The sequence below is a fragment of the Hakea prostrata genome, chromosome 2, assembly GCF_041222555.1.
Source record: "Hakea prostrata isolate BN-2017 chromosome 2, UWA_Hpros_2, whole genome shotgun sequence".
In the NCBI taxonomy this organism is placed as follows: domain Eukaryota; kingdom Viridiplantae; phylum Streptophyta; class Magnoliopsida; order Proteales; family Proteaceae; genus Hakea; species Hakea prostrata.
In genome coordinates, this window is record NC_142601.1 from 3,195,186 (window position 1) to 3,217,120 (window position 21,935).

Below are 21,935 nucleotides of genomic sequence, written 5' to 3' on the forward strand. Positions count from 1 at the left end.
AACGGACCAGATGTAGGCTCGGATACACCAGTATCCGAATCCGAATCCGACAAAAATTTAGAGAAGGCATCCGAATTCGAATCCGAAACTTTATCGAATATCCAATAATAATCCGATCCGATAAAATATCCGATTATTGATTGATAATTGTCACTTTTTTATATTTTTTATTATAAATTTCTAATTTCCGATTACCGAATACCGCTATCCGAATCCGATTATCATCTATTTTTAAAGAAAAATGTTAAATACTTTACTCTATCCGGATATTATCTGATCCGATAAGCAATCATCCGAATCCGAATCCTATTGCTTAGCGGACGGATACGGATATTTTTCGGTAAAAAAATTTTTTGGTAAAGATACTCTTAAACGAATACGAATGCGAATACGAATTTCGACTATCTCTTTACAGGTCTACCGACAATATCGCCTGACAAAAGGAGACCTCTACTGTAGCATGACATGTCTCTTCTCACTTTAGTGAAAGGACATAAAGCAACAATTTCACTCAATGTTGTCAGAGATTTTTTTTCTACTTTCTTCTTTTCTCTGGTTGCCTTTATGACTTTATCATCTTCTTTTATTTTATTTTATTTTTTTCCTTTTTTTTCTTCCATTAAAAAAAGACGATTAATATGACAATCACTTGCATCAATTTTGACTTTTGGCCTTCATGATCACCCTTTCCCCATCTATTGGATCAGACGATTTTTGTTTTCTTTTATGTTAGAAATTGAATGAAAAGTTACTGAGGTTTCTAAAGAGAGTAAACATGCCATCTTAGATCAGCTTTATCAAACATATGATAAGTGTTAGTAGCTGAGTGTAGTAGGTTGTGTTGTAATCATATGGTTTCATATCATCATACACCATATGATATCATTATACATATTATCATATCATGCACTAATATACATAGTATGAGTGTTTTTTTTATTTGTTTGGATTCAAACCCTGATCTTCATTCTTTAATATCGAAATAATATCCACCAACAACATCTGGCTGACAAAACAAGACCATTAGTCCACTCTAGCTTAACACGTACCTTCTGAATAAGCATTGAAAGGAATAGAACAATCAATTTCACTCAATGGCTATGTCATAAATTTTTTTCTCCGGTTGTCTTTATCTTCTTCTTTCATTTTGGAGGGAATTAATTCTAAATATTATTCTTCAATTATTATTTAGAAAAAATAAATTTTAGGAATGGGAAACCAAACCCTAAAATCAATTGGCTACTTTGATGCGGGAGGAGGAAAAATATTGGCACCAGAGATCAAGAATTAGTTGGCTCAAAGCTGGGGATCAAAACACATCTTTCTTTCATGCAGCTACTACACACAGACGGCAGAGAAATTCCATTTTCAAGTTAAAATCAAATTTGGGTCATTGGATCACAGAGGAAGGTGACATTCATCAAGAAGTCTGGTCTTATTTCTCAACTCTCTTTACCTCATCCCATCCCCAACACCCAACTCAATTTCTTTCAAGTTCAGTTTCTTGCATTTCGGTTGAAGACAATTCTAATTTATGTAGGGAATTCACCCAACAAGAGATCAAGGCTGTTCTATTTAACATGAAGGGCAACAAAACTCCAGGAATAGATGGGCTTCCAGCTAGATTCTATCAAAAAAATTGGGACATAGTAGGGCAAGACTTAGTGCTAGGGATTCAACATTTTTTTAAGAGGGGTTACATGCTTAGGAGTTTCAACAAAACCATCATATCCCTCATCCCAAAAAGGAAGAATCCTGTGGAAGTGGGGCATTTTAGACCTATCAGTTTGTGCACAATTTCATATAAAATAATTGCAAAATGTCTAGCTAATAGGCTTAAACCCCTTCTTCAAAATATCATTAGTGAAACCCAAAGTGCGTTTGTCTCTAGAAGATCCATATCAGATAATGTTTATCTGGCACATGAGTGTTTGCATTTCATGAAAAAATGCAAATCCAAATCCGGTTATATGGCTTTAAAGCTTGATTTGTGTAAGGCATATGATAAGTTGGAGTGGGGTTTCATTGAGGAAAGTCTAAAATTTTTGGGATTTCAAAACACTTGGATCAGATGGATTATGCAATGTATTTCAACAGTAGAATTTCAAATCAAGATAAATGGACAGTTGACAAGAAAGATTACTCCATATAGAGGAATTAGGCAAGGATGCCCTCTTAGTCCTTACATTTTTATTCTTTGTCAAGAAGCATTGTCCAGGAGGTTAAGCTCCAATATAGGAATTCCAAGATTACCTGGTATTCAAATTGCTCGATCTAGTCCTAACATTAACCATCTATTTTTTGCAGATGATTGTATGGTGTTCACTCCTGCAACAATTGACAATGCTCATCATATCAACTACATTTTGCAAGAGTACATGAATGTTTCGAGTCAAGACATCAATCCTTCAAAGTCATTCATCCTTTTTAGCACCAACACCCCAATGGCCACTCGCAGGTTGGTCTCTTCCACATTGAATTTAACGGAGGTTCCCTCTCATGGAATCTACCTTGGATTACCAACTACTTTTGGTAAATCAAAAACACAAGTGTTTGCATCATTTTGTGATAGGATGAGTAAAAAATTAGCAGGGTGGAAAGAAAAATATCTATCTAGTGCTGGAAAGGAAATTCTTATCAAAGCTGTGGCCACTGCTCTCCCCACATATGCCATGTCGAATTTCTTATTACCCAAAGGGGTAACTGATAATCTAACCAAACAAATTAGACAATTTTGGTGGGGCAATGCTCAGAAAAGAGGGATTCATTGGGTGACCTGGGAAAAATTATGTAGACCAAAACATGAGGGAGGGATGGGTTTTAGGGATTTGCATTTGTTTAATAGAGCTCTCCTTGCAAAGCAAGCTTGGCGATTACTCCACAACCCAGATTCCTTGTGGGCAAGAACCTTGAAAAGTAAATACTTCCCTTCTGAAAATTTCTTGGATATATCTTTATCTAGTGGTGTGTCATGGGGATGGAGAAGCTTAATTACTGGGCGAAATGTTCTTAAAAGGGGTTTGGTTAGGGGACTAGGTAATGGGCAAGATACATGGATATATAGTGACCCTTGGATCCCATCCTTACCCTTGAGATGTACTTTTAGCCCTCCAATTCAAGGGGGCCCAACCAAAGTAAGTGAGCTTATTTGTTGGCAAACATATACATGGGATTATTCTAAACTTAGGCAGCTATTTTCAGGTGTAGAAGTGGCAGCCATTCAAAAAATCCCAATTGTTGACCCCAATACCAAAGATAGATGGATATGGAGTGGATCACTCAAAGGACATTTCAATGTAAAATCTGCATACTATATGGAACTGAATAATTTGAGGTTGCAGGAAAACAGAGGATCTACATCCTATGGAACACTCTTTTGGAAGAGGATTTGGCAAATCAAAACACTTCCCAAGGTAAGGTCTTTCCTATGGAAAGCAGGACACAATGCTCTTGCAACAGGATTGGCTCTTTTTGAAAAAGGTGGAACTCTTTCTCCATTATGTCTTTTATGTAAGTCTGCATCTGAGTCACTAGTTCATACACTTTTTAAGTGTACTTTTTCTCAACAATGCTGGAAAGCATCCCTCTTAAGATTAGATGTGAATGATTTTATTGGAGATTGCATGTTAGATTGGTGGGACTTCATTGAAGGAAAATTCAAAAATTCTGGAAATATTGATCGCGTACACACAATATGGAGTCTTTTATGCTGGCTCATATGGAAGTCAAGAAATGATTATCTTTTTTCAGCCAAAATTCCTAATCTTCAAAGTTTAATGTTTCATCTCCATAATTTGTTAGGTGAATTGGATGCAATTTCGGCTTCCGAGGGTGACCGAACTCAGGTAGATAGCAGAATTTCAGCAGCAGGAGCTCGATTGTCCCCAGAACATCAGCTTGTTTCTCCTTCAAGTGTGTTCCAAATATATACAGATGGTTCATGGGAGGACAATGAAGGCTGGGGAGGAAGAGCTGGTATTATTTGGCAACCTAATGGCAGCTTCTTAGCGGCAAAAATCAAGTCAGGTCGCGCGTTATCCGCAACTCAGGTTGAACTAGAGGCTATCAGGGATATAATTCAAATTGCATGGACACTGGGGATTAAGAACTTTCGTTTACATTCTGATTGTCGTTCGGCAGTTTTAAGTCTCTTAGGAAAGGAGAACTCATTAGATTGGGTTTGTCTTTCTATCTCTGAGAGCATTAGATCCTTATTAGTTCTGTTTGACTTTGTAGATATATGTTTTGTTCCTAGATCAGCTAATAGTAATGCTGATTTATTGGCTAAAGGATCTAGATTATTAGGTATTTCTAAAGTTTGGTGGTTGCAACCACCTTTTTGCTTGTTCAACAATGTATCTTATTCTGCTGGGTACTTTAACCCAGCTTGGTTAATTTAATGTCATTGTTTGATCAAAAAAAAAAAAGGAAACCAAACCCTCATAGGATTCCTAGGGCCTAGATCCTTATTTAAGGACGAAATAGAGATGATTTCAATAATTTTTGCATCACCATGCTCTATCGTTGATAAAGTTCTACTTTTGCAACACCCTTTTTCATTATATTTATTATTCTTAAAAAAATTATAAATACTTTTATTGTTAATAGCATCATTTAAGTTTACTATTTAATAGCAAAGAGATATTTATAATTAAATTTTTTATAGAGATAATAAATATAATTAATTGTAGATCTAAGAGGTATATATATAATTTATTCTTATTTTAAATGTTCAAATTACAATAATAAAAACTAAAAAAAATAATTACTTCAATAAAAAGCAAAAGATTCATTTAGAGAGTGGTGCATGCTCAATCAGAAGTATAAACTAAACTCTAATCAAACACTTAAATTAAGTTTTTTTTTTCTTTATTTTTTTCGATAATAAAACAACGGAGTCTAGGACTCAAAGAGAAACTAAAAGGAAGCAGCATCACAATCCGCCAGAAGGATCTCCTCCAACCCGTGGGGAACATCCTGAAAGAACATCCAAGAGCACTCTAAATCGAGTGGAAACTTAGACATTCAATCAGCAGCCTTATTAGCAACACATCCAACATATACGCATCGCGTACTCACCATCTCATGCAGCAAAACACCAATTCGCTCAACTAAACGACCAAACCTCCCACGATCCACACAACATGGATCCAAAAGCTCTATTGCTTTCCGGGAATCCAACTCCAGTTGTAGCGGCAGGAGATGACTACTGACCGCCAGTTCCAAACCTTGGCAAATGGCTTCAAGTTTTGCTTCAAGGACACAACTTGACCGAACCCTTCTAACAAAACCACCAATAAAATGACCCGCAGAATCACGAAATAAACCACCAATGCGAACATCCGCACCCCTACGTCGAAAGGCAGCATCCACATTTCCTTTAATCCAACCACCAGGAGGAAACCTCCACCTCAAAGACACTCCAGAGCCTACCGACTGCTTGAAACGAGCACAAGAAGCTCAGGTATCTACCACCGATTTCCCATATTCTAAAGCTAATTGTCTTCCATTATGAGGTCGCATAAAATCACACTCATGCACATCACGATTCCTCCAAAACCATAGAAGATAAGTCATGCAAGCAAACTGTACCGCCCAACCTGGCTTACTCTTAGCAAAGGATCCCACCAAGTTAAGCCTCATCCAATCCCCCATGTTTGAACTAAAAAAGTCTCCCCTTAGTGAGACATCAACCAATCTCCACCAAACCCCCTTGGCAAATCCACAGTCTCGAAGCACATGTAGACAACCCTCTCCTTCGGACATGCAAAAACTATAGTGATCATGCGAGGCAAGACCCAAATGTTTCAGTCGAGTTTTGGTGAGAAGCTTCTCATGTAAAACCAACCAAAGGAAATACCCAATTCTCGCAGGTACTTGGAGCGCCCAAACTTGTCGCCAAACTTGCTCATCATAACATGCAATTCTGCCATGATTCAAATCCTTCACCAGCCACTCATAGGCAGATCTCAACATGAATTTCCCTTCCTCTGTTAGCTTCCAAATGAGCGTATCGCTACCACAATCAATAGACGGCAGGTTATGTAGCTGAACTTTGCCCTTAACAGTATCCTCCAAAAGATTTTCATACTTATTAACCCGTCACTCTCCTTGAGGAGAGACATACTGCCCCACTATTTCCCATTTGTACTCAACAGGAATTTTCCCAATAGCAGCAAGCTCAAGAATACAACCTCCACCTAGCCAATCCTCTTTCCAGAAGAGAGCAACATCACCATACCAACTAACATGCTGCTATTCGAGACCACCCTAGGTCCCACCTTGCATGTGGCTGTCCAAAGAGGGGAATCAGTAGCCAAAGCAGAGAAAAGATCCTTCCTCCTATGTGATCCATACTTTGTCTTAAGGATCAAGGCCCAAAGAGAATTAAGAGAATTTTGCTGAAGGTACCCCCATGCAGTTTTCATCATGAAGGCCTCGTTAACAAAACGAAGGTGCTTAATACCCAATCCACCCTTAGCTTTCTCCATGCAAAGCACATCCCACTTAAGGAGATGCATCTTTCTAGAAGTTGTCGAGCTATCCCAAACAAAACTTCGAGTACTCTTCTCAATAGCACACACGGTTCCACGAGGAATTAGACAAGATTGCATAGTATAGAGCGGGATTGAGAGTAACACCGATTTTGCTAGAATCACCCGCCCTGCAAAGGATATGAAATTTGATTTCCAACCAGCCAATTTGCCTTTAACTTTTGAAACAATGGAATCATAATCCACTTTTTGAACTCTTCCACTCCAGATCGGGACACCCAAGTACTTGCCAATTTCCTTTGTCTCCATGTAACCACTAGCAAGAGATATTTCCTTAGCAAGATTAGAATCCACACTCTTGGAGAAGAAATTTCTAGTTTTTTCAGCACTAATCTTGCTCCCTGATGAGCAGCAAAATTTATTAAGACATGCCTTAATCACCCCCACTTGATAAGAAGAAGCTTCCGCAAAAAGCAAAACAATCTGCAAACATAAAATGAGAAATAGAGGGCCCTCTTCTTCCAAACTTAAGGGGTCTCCAGCTCCCCTCCATCTATAGATCCTGTATACAATGAGTCAAGCGCTCCATACATAACACAAAAATGTAGGGAGAAAGGGGGTCACCCTGCCTGATAACTCTAGTCGGATTAAAATTTTCCGTCACATCCCCATTCCATAGAATATTAAGACTAGAAGAAGTCACACATAGCATAATTAGATCAATATACTTGCATTTCACTTAAAATCATTTAAACCCTTCATTTTCGTGGGTTCAGCACTACTCCTCTTTTTGGAAGAAATATTTCAAAGAGTGTCCAATAACGTTCGAGAATCTAATCCAAAGACTAAGATAAAATTTCTCTTTTTTTTTAAAAAAAAAAACAAAAAAAAAAAAAAAAAAAAAACAAACTTATCCTCCTCCTTCCTTTTTAAAAATTTATTTTTTTTTTTTAAAAAAAAAAAAAAAAAAATGTTTATGTTTATTTTTTTTTTTAATAAAAAAAAAAAAAAAAAAAATTTTTTTTTTTTTTTTTTTCTTTCTTCTTCCCCTCTCCTTTCCTCTTTTTTTTTTTTTTGTTGTAAATATGTTTAAAACTTTATATAAATATTTTATTTATTTTAATTGTGTCTTTTATCCATGGTTTTATTTAGTCCCACATCGGGTGGAGAGGATCTGATTATATGGTTTTTATATAGTAAGAGCCCAGGTATTATTAATTTACTTGATACCCTATAGTGACCCTGCCATGATTATATAGATAGATATATATATATATATATATATATATATATTAATATTAATATATCTATATGACTTGGGACTTGGGACTTGGGACTTGGGACTTGGGACTTGGGACTTGGGACTTGGGACTTGGGACGTGGGCTTGATCCGGAAGGTCCAGTTTGTCATGGGCCCTATTCTGGAAAGCCCACTACTGGGTGAATACGTGGAGATGCCATTTGAGTGGCACTCTCCTGTAGGGAGGTCAGCTGGAGGTACCTTGCTGAAGAGAGTTGAGCTGAAAGGTACCCTCACAGCCTTACCCTTTCACCCACAGCCTTTGAGGCTCTATATAAACTCCATTTCTCATTCTTGACACACAGAATTCCTCCTCTTCTTTCTCTCTCTCTCTCTCTCTCCCTGTTATTCTGTTAAGCAGTGAACATAACCTGATTATACCTTGAGTAAACCTTTCTGGGGTGCAACCTTAAAGGTTTGGGCTGACTGATCTTGGGGTGAAGACACTTTTAGAACCCGTATTGCACAATTCGGGGTGTCTAAATACCTTAAAGAAAGTACTTCAGGTACGTTTCAGCTCTAAAGAAGTACTGTGATTACAACAACAGTTCTGGTGTGCGTGCAGATCCCTCAAACGTCAACAACATATTTCTCAATTTTCCATTTGTTCTCTCTCAATAAAGACCAATTCTTCTAAATATCATATTTGTGTGAAATAGATGCTTCTGAATTCGGTATATTTTGTTGGTAGTTGAGCTAATTTTAAGCCCTTTTTGATAATTCTTCCATTGAAAAGAAAAGGGGAGGAATGCTACAGTCACTTGCATGTTCTTTGTTTTTTTTAACATAATCTTTCTTGGACTGTGGAACAAGACTGAGTGTAATGTAACACAGGCTACAGGTATGGAGTCTCAGTCAAAGCAATTTTCAAAATTCCTCACACCTGACATTTCCAGGTTTATCTTTAAAGGCTAACGAGGCCATGCCTTTTATGGTTAGGTGTATCACGAGTTCAAGTTAAATGTGAATACAGAAAGTGAGACAAATTTGGTGTGTAGAACAACATGGGTTTGTCTTATATATCAAGAAATTTTCATATTATTATCTGTTTTTTTACTTTTGGCTTTCATCATCACCTTTTCCCCCATTTATCGGATATAGGGGTCTAAATGGACAATCAAAATCCGCTTTCAAATTCGTATCAACATCCGTTTAAGGGTATCCGAATTCGTCCAATTACTAATAGGATGCAGATATGGTATACCCTCTTCTTACCGATTATTATCCATTCGATAAAATTATCCGATTAAGTTATTTTTCTTATTTTTATAAATTTTTTACTTGTGATATGTGATTATTTTTCTAGATTTTCTACTTAAATAAGTATGAAAGTTGTTAATTCTTAAATTTCAAACCTAGCCCTCACAAATAAAATGATAAAGAAACAGGTAGTCGAAAACTTGTATTCTATCTGTATTCATGCCCATTTAGAAGAATCTACTAAAGAAAATAACTATCAAATTATCATCCGAATCTGATTGAATCCGTCCAAAAACCGATAGGATATTATACGAATCCGTCCGAATATAATATGATGCGGATATGGTATTACCACTATCCGATCCGAATCTGGTCCGTGTACACCCATGATTGGATCACATACAATATTTGTTTTCATTTATGTTAGAAAGAAAGCACAATTACTGAGGTTTTTTATGAGAGCAAACATGCCATCTTAGATCAACGTTAACAAAATGTAATAGGTCTTGTTGTAATCATATGGTTTCATGTCATCATACACGATATCATTATATCATATTATCATATCATGCACTAATAAACGAATATGAGTATTTTTTTTTCTCTTTTTTTTTCTCTTTTTTCTCTCTTTTTAAATTGAAATTCACCCTACTTAGCTCTTACGTGTACCTTGACTACCTCCTCAAGGGGGGTAATTATTACATATAGTGTAAACATAAAAAACAACTTTGCCACTGACCCCTTGAGTTTCTATTATGAGGCATTAGTATTTTCATTTCTTTATAACAATTCCTTCCATGATAAAATGAATCATTCCTATGTCTCTATATCGGCATTTCATTATTTTTCATTAGTTCAAGTTAAATTTTATTCACTTTTATAATATACATTAACGACAAAAAATTATCCCTAATTTCAAATGAATAATTAACAACTTTAAATTCCTATGTTGCATTAGAACAACTCTCTATCTCTGATCTCCTCGAAATAAATCCCATTTTTACTTCTTCTGTTCTTTTGGGTAATTAATCCCATTTTTACTTGTAACTATTTCTCTCCCTCAACATGAAGATGTTTAAACATTTAAATTACTTAAAGATAGAGAAACGACCACATGCACGGGCACGAGGAATTAGAAAAACAGAAAGTTTGTGCGTGAGATACAGAGAGAAATTTTCAAGGTGGCTGAAACGGGGAACTTCTTGGCAGCCTTTTTTTCCTTACAACTCACAAGCATATTTCATGGCCAATACTGTGCTATTTACAAAGCGAATGAAACACAAATTGAAATCGACAACAGAGACATCAGTAAACTGTAATACCCCCTCATAATTACTCATTTCATGTAATTTTGAATTAGGCTCTCAGAATTTTTGTATGAAATAGCCTTAACCAGGAGATTAAATCTACAATATCATTGACAGTTGCTTGCTTGCTTGCTGCTTTTCTCCATTCAGAGCCATGCTGGCTCAGCTCTTTCTTTTTTCTTTCTCTCGCACATCAAGAGAACATCACTGCACGTATCATAGATCACAGAGGCAGAAGCCCCACATCTCCATCGATCTACTGCATTTATAAATGTGATGGACTAAGACTGCTCCGAGTTAGAACCACGAAAACCTTGTGCAGCTCACGGAAACCAACTCTTCATGCCCCCAATATACAGCCGCCTCTTTTTCCTCTATACCCCCAGCTGCTTTCTTCCACAATAGACCCAAAACCTCATAAACTGCACCGGCCGGTTGAATCAATTTATTTTCGTCTTCCATAATATAGTCCACCACTACCAGGTGGGTGGTTATAATGTCGATAACGAAGTCCAGCACCCCTCCCACCAGCTCCATCCCACGGGCCACCACGGCCAGATGGTCTGCTTCCACCTGTCTGCGTCCAATTCACTGCCTGCATTCCCATGCCATTTATTTCTTCCTCTTCCCTGTCATTGTACTCCAATACCAACCTCTTGATGTCCTGTTTCTCTTCAAGCTCAGCAGCCTCTTTCTGTTTGGTGCTCTGCACTAATGAACAATCCTTGGGGATGAACATTTGCTTTGTTTGTTGCTTGTTCCCCCGTTTCACAAGGACCTTCACACACACGTCCTTCTTGCTTCCGACACCCTCTTCATCCATAACTTCATCCCCGCTCTCCCCCTCCATGCTTCTTCCATGATCCCTGGCAGATCCTTCAAATACGTTCATTGGTATTGTCATATTCAAGGTTGGTCTGGCCCGCAACTCCAGCTTGCGGGACTCCAAACTCTCCTGCATCAGAGCTCTAAACTCACGGTCAAACTCAGCTTCTTCTAGAGGATCCACCTCTACCACCTTCTGCCTGACTTGGATCTCATCATCCTCATCAGAAGCAATGGGTGCACCTGTGTCATCATCTTCTTCTTCACTATCACATCCATCTTCCTGATTTTCAGACTTGTCCTCGTACTCTTCATCATATTCATTCGCCTCCTGGTCAATACTGCCACTTGCTGAATCACTCTCACTGTCTCCTACATCTTCATGCCCTCTGCCATTTTCTTCAATTCCATTTTCAGGGTTTTGCCCATTCACTGACGTGGCAACAGAATTTACCCGAACAGGACGCTTGCGAATTTCAGTGTCAGAGTGTTTCTCACTATTGCCCTTGTCAGTTGATGCTGAACGCTCATTCTCTTCAAGCTCTATCAGGGCCAAATTAACATCTTCAATAGATGAATACCGAACCATGTTTGGACGTAAATCCGCAAACAGGTCCTACAAAATATTCCAAAATATTACATGAATTCAAGGTTCCCATGCCATTAGAAACTTCCAAAATATTTCCAAAGTTTAAATTAAATAAAGAGTCAACTAATCATAAGGACAAAGGCTAGAAGGGGGGAAAAAATTCTATCACATAATTCTGACAAGGCACACTCTCATGCAGCGGGAGCTAATTCTGGCATAGAAGTACAAGCAATGGCTTCTAAGCAATCGATACTCAAATAATCAGAAGTTTTACAGAGTACTGAGTGAAGCAGCACAACCGTGGATGTGCTTCCAGCACAGTGGTGGCACCCTCATAGGTAGCAGCAGTTAAGTCCAAGTTGGTCTTGGGTTCGAACCTCCATCCCTCCACACCTCCCCCCCCCCCCCCTTCCAAAACAAAAACAAAAAAACAAAAACAAAAACTCTTTTTCCCATCCCCTGTGCCTGTGGACCTCAGTCCTTGACTGATCTGAAGATGGCTCAAAAAAAAAAGTGAAGCAGCACAACTGACCTGTAAGTCAAATTCGATATCTAGAGGTATTGAACCTTTGCTGAGGACGTATCTCTGAAAATATATCAAAAATCTGTCAAGTTTCCTTTTGGAAGAACCTCTGTCAAAGTAGTGCCCGCATGTCTGTAGAAGTGTTATGATCATCCGAATGCGGAAACAATCTTCTGGTGGATCCAGCACATCTTGCTTCATAACACAAAAATTAACAATACTAAATTAGATGGCACAAGTTAATAAGTGCAAAGCACTTAGTTAAGGCAAATACCAGTAAATAAGCACATCAGCGGAAATTTTTGAATGTGAATGTCACCACAGAAGTTCTGAGTTTCCCAATTTAACTGAAAGATGTTTCTCGACATATGTCTAGCATTCTAATATCCCCTTTCAAGCATTCAGGTGGTTGTTGGGGGAGGGGGGGGGGGTTGATACATGTATCGTGAGTCTAATTATTTAAATATGCTTTCCATTATGAATTTGTATCATATCTGAAATCAGCCATAATCAATTCCAAGCATGTCCATCCTAGAGAATCAGTTAAAAAGAATAGTCCTTAATTGAGTTTGATCTTTAATTCTATTTGTCAGGATCTGCTAACAGAAAAAGCCAAAACGAATGCCATAAGCTTCCACACTCCAATCAGGCCAATTCCTGGGAGGGGAAAAATGAAAGTAGCAAATAATAACTGGAGGATCATGTCAGTGATAGAAACATGGTTCTAATAAGAAGTATGCCGAACCATTCAGGAACAGATCGTCAGGGCTTCAGTGGGTTCAGAACAGATTCAGTGAGACAACAATATAAGAATAGCCAACATACAGCAGTCTCAATTCAGGAGTAAGGATGAAGGAAGATAAATAGTAAAAGAAAGAAAAGAAACAAAGGCTCTTTTTGTTTTTGTTTCTAACAAACAATAATTCAGCCTCGTCCAACCAAATGGAGTCGGCTACATGGATCCTTAAAAAGATGGAAAATTAGTTGCTAATATATCAAAATATCTGATCTTTTTTTTTAGATTAAACAAATCTGACCATCGTATTCATTAATGGAAGGACAAGAAGCTGTTTCTCCAGAAAATGACACATTTAATTATTGACTGCAAGTCATACTGCAAAGTCAGGCTCTTAAATTTTTTAACTAAAACTAAGAGACAGCAAATTTCTTAATGCACTAGCCACTAGCTTTCTTAATTTGACATATATTTTCCAAGATTTACTGCAATTATATTACACAAATAAAAATTACATAGGGAATCAGTCAAATATCCATGAAAGCAAAGATAACATCATTGTTTTAGCTAGAAGACAGAAATCATAATCATACACTAACCAATCATCTATAAATGAGCATTATGGAACTTTCAAGGCCATGTTTGATGGGATCATGGAATATCCAAAATGAGTTCCAAAACAATAAGGTCAGAGGAGAAGATTTAAAATCATACCTCTGGTGTTCCATGGCCAAATACAAGAATCAAATAAAGTGTTTCAAAAATAACAGATGAATCTATATGCTCATAGTTGTATAGCTCTCCTAAGAACCGCATGTGTGCTATCCGGCGTTGCTGTATCCCATACTCATTCATCTCCAACCCCAATCTGATCTCCTCCAGAACCTTAAGTAAGAAGTAAGAAAGGAACATGTAAAGAAGAAATCAGTTCTTTGGAAAGAAACACAAAACACATGATCATTAACATCATTATTCAAGCCTTATCCAATAATTCATGGTCATCGAATCAAATCTAATTTTAAAGCTCCTCTATCAACAAATACTTTTGGTTACATATTTCAGGAAAAGAAAAAACAAAAAAGATTTGAGATTATGAGGTCTACTGAATTGAAGGTAAATTTCCCATACTCCTAGTCATACTTGCAAATTTTCTCTATTCCAAGCCCTATCCTATACCCTATTTGCTGCCATATATTGCCAAACCCTAATTTGAACCTCTGACTAAGGTTGGTCTTAAAAGATCCTAGAAGAACTGGCCCTCATTCACTTGAGGCTACATAAGAAATATATGGAGCAAGACTATAGGAAGAAGCAACTAGTTTAGTTTTCTTCCAGACAAGCTCATGTTCATACAGAATGTGTTGGCATTTAACAAGATAATGTCCGCAGCTGAATATGACCTTTAAGTGTATTTGACATGTAGGGTATCTTTGTTATGCTTTTCATCTATCATTCTTTATAGTTATTGAATTCCCTCAAGTTTAAATATGTTTATAAATCAATTCCAACTAAAAGGAATATACAGAAAAAGAAAAAAAGCGAGAGGAACAAGGTAAAAGCACCTCATCAACAACTGCCACTGCAAATTGATCGTGATAGCGGCTCAGACCAGCAGTAAGTGAAGCTATGAGGTGCACTTGACTGTATTTTCCCTTGTGAACCTTCATAAAGCATTTCAATAGGTAATCTTCACACTCATCCCAAGGCAACTTGCGCAGCTGTCTCAGGACATGCTCAATGGAAGACTTATCGAGGTCAGAGAAAAGAAGCTTCCTGATATACTGCAAGATATAGCGCAGAGAAGATGATTATGTTAGGCAAATAACAAAGTTACCAGATCACATTATCATAAATATGAACTTCTACCCTTTTTCTAATAAACAGATTTATACCTGATGCAATGGTGGACGAACTTTGGAGACTCGAGCAGAGCGTTCAGGTGGTTTGCAAAGGTAATAAGCATTTTCTACAAGAGTACTGTGACGAGGATCTAGATTTTTTACATTTTTCAAGCGCATCAATATCTCCAACATATTGGCCATGCGTATTGTAGTTTCAGGAGATCGATACAGGAAGCGTCCACATGTCTCAAGAAGGTTGCAAGCAACATCTATGTTATGATGAGTAAAATCATCCAGACAGGCCTGATTAGAGGAGATACCAGAAGTAAATATCTATATCAGACTACACTCAGATTTAGAAAGATGCTACTACCATAGGTTCCAATTTAGCTTTAGATATATTAATTAACTACAAAACAAAAAAAGCACACTAAATTTGTGACTACTGAAAATGGCAACTCCAAAAGAATTACCTAGAGCATTCGGTCAAACTATAAAAATACATCTCCTTACCTTTAAACAACTAAAGACGAGACCTGCTGGTGCAATTCTGAACTTGCAGAGCTCTCCAACAAACCTTATATTCCTGATCTTTGTTTCAATGTTCATTTGATCCTGATGAATGTTCCAGTCAAAAGAATGAAAATAAGGAAAGAAAACAATCAGGGAGGAAAGATGGAAATTTGAACCTAGAAACAACAGACAAAAAGAACGAAAATTTAGTGCATAGCCACCAAACATATGAAGAAGAGTGATTCCATTTAAATAATAATAGAAGGGTGTTGAACTGGAAAATTGACCTTCTTGTTTGTCAAAAAGTTGAACTCCTCTTCTAACAATTGCAAGAGCATAGACGAGACATCCTTCATACATGTAGATAATGTGGCCACCATGCGAGAGTAATACGGCAATAATTCCAAAGACGTTCTAGGAACATTAAATAATGCCCGCACAAGCCTTTTCCGATTTGATTTTGAATTTAAATAACAAAACTCCACCTACAAAAGGGATAAAGAATTCAGTTGAAAGGTTTTGATCATAAAAATCAATGACAAAAAAACATGACCGTAGAAATTCAAGAGGGCACAGTAGATTACGGTCAACTGATCAATAAGGTCACGGCTCACGCAACCAGGTAGTCTCTGCAACAAAGCATCCAAATTTGTCCCTTCAAGACCTTTTAATTTTTCCTTATCACTTTCTCCTTTTCTCTCAATATCTTTTTCTTTCCCTTTCTCCTTATCGAAGTCTTTAACCTTTTCCTTATCCTTTTCCTCTTTGCCCTTCCCTTTCTCATCAGTTTTATCCTTTTCCTCTTTGCCCTTCCCTTTCTCATCAGTTTTCCCTTCTGCTATGGCTCCAGGGTTCATAGATACCTCTGCAGCATCCTGTGAAGCCAAATGACTTTGTTCTGGTTCAGATGCTGATTCCTGTGTCTGTACAAGGGGTGGGGTGCTTGATAAGTGGACATATAAAACAGTACAGTGTAATATAGAGACAGCTCAAGTGTTTTGCAAACGCAAGACAGTTCAAAAGGACTATGCAAACCTGAAATCATGATCTGCGCATAGTGTTTAAGGTATTTACTTTTGTAACCAAAGTTAGTGAACCCATTGTAACCTTGATGTTGTATTTCTTTAACGGACAGAAAGGGGTGGAAACTTATGAGAGGGGGTCCCATATGTTGTAGGTCAGGTTGACAAGGAAAGAAAATCATGGAATATGCAATTTATAGCGGGGCAGGATTTAGTGGTAGATAGAAGAGATAGAATAGAATTATATCGGGGAAACACAAGGAAATCGTAATAGGAGAGATGGACTCAAAAGTGACTTTTCCATGTACATTTGGAAAAAGAAAGGTCATAACTCACCAGACATGAATAAATGCATTTAATGAGGTAACATGGAAGTTTTCTATCACACCTAACCAAACAATCACATGTATGGTAATTTGTGAGAAAAAAGCACAAGTTTCCCATCCCTTCTTACGTTTTCCATTTCTCTTCATCAAATTTTAATTGTTTGCCCTTCAGGATAACAAGCATACCAAATGATGGAAGAGGATCTGCTCATGGTGGGAAACAAGAGAACAATAATAGAAGGAGAGTGAAGAAAGGGATAATAAATTGTAGGGGAGAGAAAAGAAAGAGCATGCAACATGCTTTTCAAAATAAAACAACTCTCCTCTGATGGGCAAGGTCTAGCCCTACAATACAACAACAACAACAACAATAAGCCTTGTCCCAACTAAATGGGGTCGGCTAAGGTCTAGCCCTACAATGTGCTAATAAAATAGAAGAGAAGGAGATAAGGGAAGAAATTCATCTGCCTAAGCCCCCTATTTGACTCAAAATGACTAGTAATTAAAGAAATAAGTTTAATAGATAAAGCAACCCTTCCATGCATACTGCATAGATACTTTACAAAATTCCTAAGCTAACTCAAAAAATTTCTCCTGATGTAATCCCCAATCAAGGGCCAAAGAATAGGATCAATCCACTTGAACCAGCAGTAAAATTAAGGTTTAACCCTGCTGATTAGGGTAAGTCACAGGTGGACAGCAGCTGGGTATCCTCAATTATACCTGTTGCTGTGATCCACAAGTGCACGGAATTGTGACAAGTAATAAAGTGGAATTATGAGTATCATTCCCAACAGAAACCAACACGAAATTAAAGAGTTGGTGCAGTCTGGACTATGGAGGATCTGCTTGTGGTTGGAAAGAAAAGAGGAAAAAAGAAAAGAACGATGGGTTAAAAGAGGACAAAGCATGCAAGTCACTTCCCAAAAACAAAACATATTCCATAATTTCAAGTTGTGTGAGAGATCCTGCCTCCTACATGTATTTATAAATTTATAACACACAAAAAAAGGACCCAAAAGAATCAAACTAGTGCACCCTTCCCACTTTACTGGAACAATTAACTAAATAAAAATAAAACCAATTTAAATAGATAAGGAATCCCTTCCATAAATATCTATATAAAGAGTCCTAAGTAATTCACAATTGAGCTTCTCTCCTCCAAAATATGAGTCCCACAAGAAGGAAAAATGTTATCTAACAATGTCACTTCATTACTAACATTCTAGCTACCAAAATTGAAACGCAATAACCTTAAATTTGAGCCATTACAAATAATTATACTTAAAACAAAAGAACATAGCCATACTATCAAAATAGACCAAAATAAAAGTTCCAAGCCATCTAGTGGCACTGATCGTGCTTCTGTATTAACATCATATCTCCTTCAATTAGTTTAAGATCATGTCATTTCACTAATAACAGATAAAGCACAACTATTCTCCAAAAGATCAACCTTGTGGAGCGGGCGCAACTATGATTCCTTACAGCCCATAGTCAGCGTGGCCCACGCTTCAAATGTGACTGTTTGCGGCCCAAATTATTCCAACAACCCCTACCTCAATGAATACGCTGCTAGGAAGACTCAAACTCACGACCACCCGCTCTGATACCCCATTAACAGATTAGGCACAACCATTTCTCCAACAGATAGACCTTGTGTAGAGGGCAAACATAGTCGGTGTGGCCCACACTTCACGCACAACTGTTCACAGCACAAACTGTTCCACTATCCACTTGTACTCATAAAGGTATGAGACAGACAGCTCTTGAAGATGACATAATAGCCAATCGTTATCAAAAATATTGAAAATGTATTTTCTCTTGAAAAACTTTAGCAAACAAGAGGGCTTCTCAAAATACAACCTTGGGTAATCACCGTTGACCATAATATCATATCAAATTTAATAGTACATTTATCTTTCCTTTTTACTTGAAACATATATGCATCGAATTATATTGTCCCAAAATAAAATAAATACTTTGGAAAACTCATTTTCCTTGATAAGATTATCGTGGCCCGCCTTAATGTTACCACATGGAATGATGATGTGGCAATCCTAACTGCTGGATAAATAGCTAATATGCTGAATTAGCCAAGTGTCAAACTTCGGAGCCTCATACATGATTTAAAGTGGGGTAGAAGGATCAATGCCTTGGACATACTAGATAACGATGGATATTACAAGATAAGTAAGTTTCAGCTTTCTTTTCCCTCCACTACTTTCCATTTTAAAAAGTCTTGCTTAATCCCCAAAGTAGGTTAGCACTCATACCATGCAAGAACGAAATAAAAGCAAACTTCCAAAACAGCCTGAGCCTCATTTAACTATTTTTAAGACAATATAATCCAATAAAAAGTTCGCCTTAATTCTAGGAGTTAAATCAAAGCTCCCATTATCCCCTTTTGAAAATTAAAACAAATCCATGCAGCCAGAGGTCCAGAATCCAAAAAGAAGTATGCGTAAATTGTTGGAATAAAAAACAAAAGAGCAGGCTATAAAAACTAAATAAATAAAAGAGGACTAAATTACCATCCACCCATTTAGGATGGTTAATCAACCACTCTAGGGGACTTTATTGTTTAAATACTAGTGAAGTTTAGCATGACCTGGATTGCAGCGCATTCAAGGAACAAACAGAAATATCATAAAACAATGGATATGAATCAACATTTGCAGCCTAAGAGGAAATGATACTGCAGATTTGATAAATGAGATACACCAGTATGAGGGTATGAAATTTCAAGAATAGCAGCTATCTCATGATGACCGACAAAGATATAAATGAACAGCATGAAGTATGGACGGAAAAAAAAAACTCTTGTTTTTGTAAAACCTTCAAATGTTATTTTTATAAATCAGAAATGTAGTGATCATGTAATAACAGTGGCAGTCATCAGAACCTTCAACACACTTCCACACTAAAGAAACCAAGCAAATAGACCCCATCATTATCTTTTACCAGTATGCTAAAGCCCCAACTGCCAAATTATGGCTTTGCTGAGGTTTCAACTTTCAACTGGCCATGCCTCCAAATCATTGTTCACTACATACCTCAGAAAAGCCAGAAGCACCAACTTAATATGATTACTGACTAGCATTCCTTATGCTGGAAATGGTTGAATCTCTCAGCATTCATGGGTGTTCCACAGAGCCTTCAAATTTTCATTTGCTGGTTAAGATAGTTTTCATATATATCCCGTATTATGGAATTTATTTTTAGCTGTTCCGTGGATTTTAACTAAATCCTTTTATTTGTACCTTATAATTAATGTAAGCAAGGTCTGTTTTTGAACATGTCTTTAGCAAATCCCACCGTTCCACGGGAGCACCACAGTCATTTCACACAATCCCGTGCCCCCTACATGCAGAAACGTTGCAACCAGGTAGCATTCTTTCCCCCCATGTTCTTGACAAAATTTTAACAGATTAAATAATCAAATTCAGACAATCATTGTCAAAAATTTCTTTTCAACCTATACGTGGTCAGACAAGGAGGTATATTTATCTCATTTCCAATACCTGACCTGGCACAGCCAGCAGTCAGAATCCCTTGACTCCTACTGAACACAGGCTCATTTGCCTGTTCTACCCCTAACGCATGTGAAAAGCAAGAAGATAATAACATCTAGGATTTACTGCCTTACAGTTGCTTGATCTTGTGCCTTGGGAGAATGCTCAACAGTTTTTGGCTCTGCTTCTCCAAGTAACACAGCAGGAACAAAAGCTCTGGATAGAACATGAATAAAATGCACGTCAAAAAAAAATAACAATTTAAGGGATTTCATTCGACAATCATCTGTCAATAGATGCTAAGGCATATTGTTACCAATTACTAAATATAGTCCCGTCAATACAAACCTCAGATCAGGCAAGCATTCATAAAATGCCCTTGTATCTTCGTCATCCCATACTGGTTCAAGAACTGAAGACTCTTTTCCAGCAGCAGGAGATGATGTGTCGTCTCCAGATGTAACCCTGGTTGTGTGACCATCCTCTGGCATTACAGGAGGTTGCATATCAAGTGCTTCTGCCAAACTGATAAAGAAGAAGCTACAAGACTCAGTACAAATAGGAATTTGGGAATCTGCCAAATAGGGGGTATAATCTCAAACAATAAATAAATGAGCTCCAACTTTGCAAGGACTACTACATGCCACCTGATTTTTACACTAAGAAAACAACAATTTGGAACTGTAAGTTTAGAATTTCTATCCTGCCAAATTTCCATCAAGAAGCAAAAAGGGGTTCTTTTAATTGATTTTGATAAATGAGGAACCTAACTAGAATCTGATCAAATTGCTGAAGCAGAAAGTATGCAGAACCTTGGAAATTACCTCAATTATTTCTTCTCTGAATTAAAAAAATTCACTTACAGCCTGATCGTCAACTTCAAAACACCATACATTACATTGTGTAATACCAATACTCAAAATGAGGTAAGATACAAGTTATATATCATGGCTCTAATCCAGCAATTGGAAGTTATCCCATGGCCCATGCACAAGTCAGAGAGGATGCACCATGCCACACCACTGGCCAGGTGGAGAATGGCATCATCTTTGGGGCCCACATGGCCAGGAGAGTAAAAAACAACAAATTTGAAACATGTGAAAGGGCATATGGATCAGTAGCCATGCGGGGATCATTTTCTTTCAAATATATACATGGTTTTGAGTTACATAAAAAAACACTACAAAATAATAAAACAGGTATTACTTTATGTGAAGGAAACAAATTAAGCTTCTCATGCACTTTTCCAGAGTCATACTACAATATAGAAAGTTCCCTACATCTCACAGCCAAAGAGCTATCTTCTGAAATCTGAAGGACAGGCTAGATGTCCTAGATTCAGTATCCTATAGCCCAACAATTATTTGAAGCCCCTCTGCTTTTCTCCTTCCTGCCTGAATACTTCAGTAAATTTATCAAATGCCCCCATCAGAACTTCATGAAATACTAAAACTCCAAAAAACTTCAGCTTATAGCACAAAAATCTCTACAAACTTAAGAAAACATATTGTAGTCCTAGACCGATAAGAGACCATCTAAGAGTCGATCTTTCCAGGATCTTTGATGAATAAGATTGAATAGGTCAAAAATTGGTTTATGTTAAATTTTAGGATTCCCCTAGGATAAAATGGAATTTTTACTTGAAATGGTCGATAGGATTTTGAGAGCTGATTGGAAGGCAAGGATCCACGTAGCAGATCCCATTTAGTTGGGATAAGGCTTGTTGTTGTGTGGTTAGTAGGTT

At 37.3% G+C, this 21,935-nt stretch overlaps 2 protein-coding genes across 5 annotated transcripts in view; one reads left to right on the forward strand and one right to left on the reverse strand.

The window, feature by feature from the left end:
- The window catches only part of LOC149023298 (regulator of nonsense transcripts UPF2-like), a gene marked incomplete at its 5' end in the record, with an annotated part of 31,036 nt that extends 10,320 nt beyond the window's left edge, over positions 1-20,716 (reverse strand). The window contains 10 exon segments of one of the 2 annotated variants that reach the window (XM_089143853.1): positions 10,955-11,742; positions 12,248-12,433; positions 13,689-13,859; positions 14,537-14,755; positions 14,867-15,118; positions 15,329-15,430; positions 15,616-15,813; positions 15,913-16,251; positions 20,326-20,407; positions 20,540-20,716. In XM_089143853.1, coding sequence (XP_088999979.1) covers positions 10,955-11,742; positions 12,248-12,433; positions 13,689-13,859; positions 14,537-14,755; positions 14,867-15,118; positions 15,329-15,430; positions 15,616-15,813; positions 15,913-16,251; positions 20,326-20,407; positions 20,540-20,716 — 2,514 coding nt within the window. 2 annotated transcript variants of the gene reach the window in all.
- LOC149023302 (uncharacterized) lies at positions 1,259-4,413 on the forward strand. 3 transcript variants are annotated; one of them, XR_016171407.1, is made up of 4 exons: positions 1,259-1,410; positions 2,308-2,384; positions 3,335-3,480; positions 3,802-4,413. XR_016171407.1 is itself a non-coding variant. In XM_089142775.1 (2 exons), exons 1-2 carry the CDS (start codon positions 2,814-2,816, stop codon positions 4,398-4,400), a joined length of 1,266 nt encoding a protein of 421 aa, XP_088998901.1. In that variant the 5' UTR covers positions 2,802-2,813; the 3' UTR covers positions 4,401-4,413. The 3 variants fall into 3 exon arrangements, 1 of the variants encoding a protein (XP_088998901.1); XR_016171406.1 differs by lacking the exon at positions 1,259-1,410 and having other exon boundaries at positions 1,788-2,384; XM_089142775.1 differs by lacking the exons at positions 1,259-1,410; positions 2,308-2,384 and having other exon boundaries at positions 2,802-3,480.
- Positions 20,717-21,935: the final 1,219 nt, after the last annotated feature.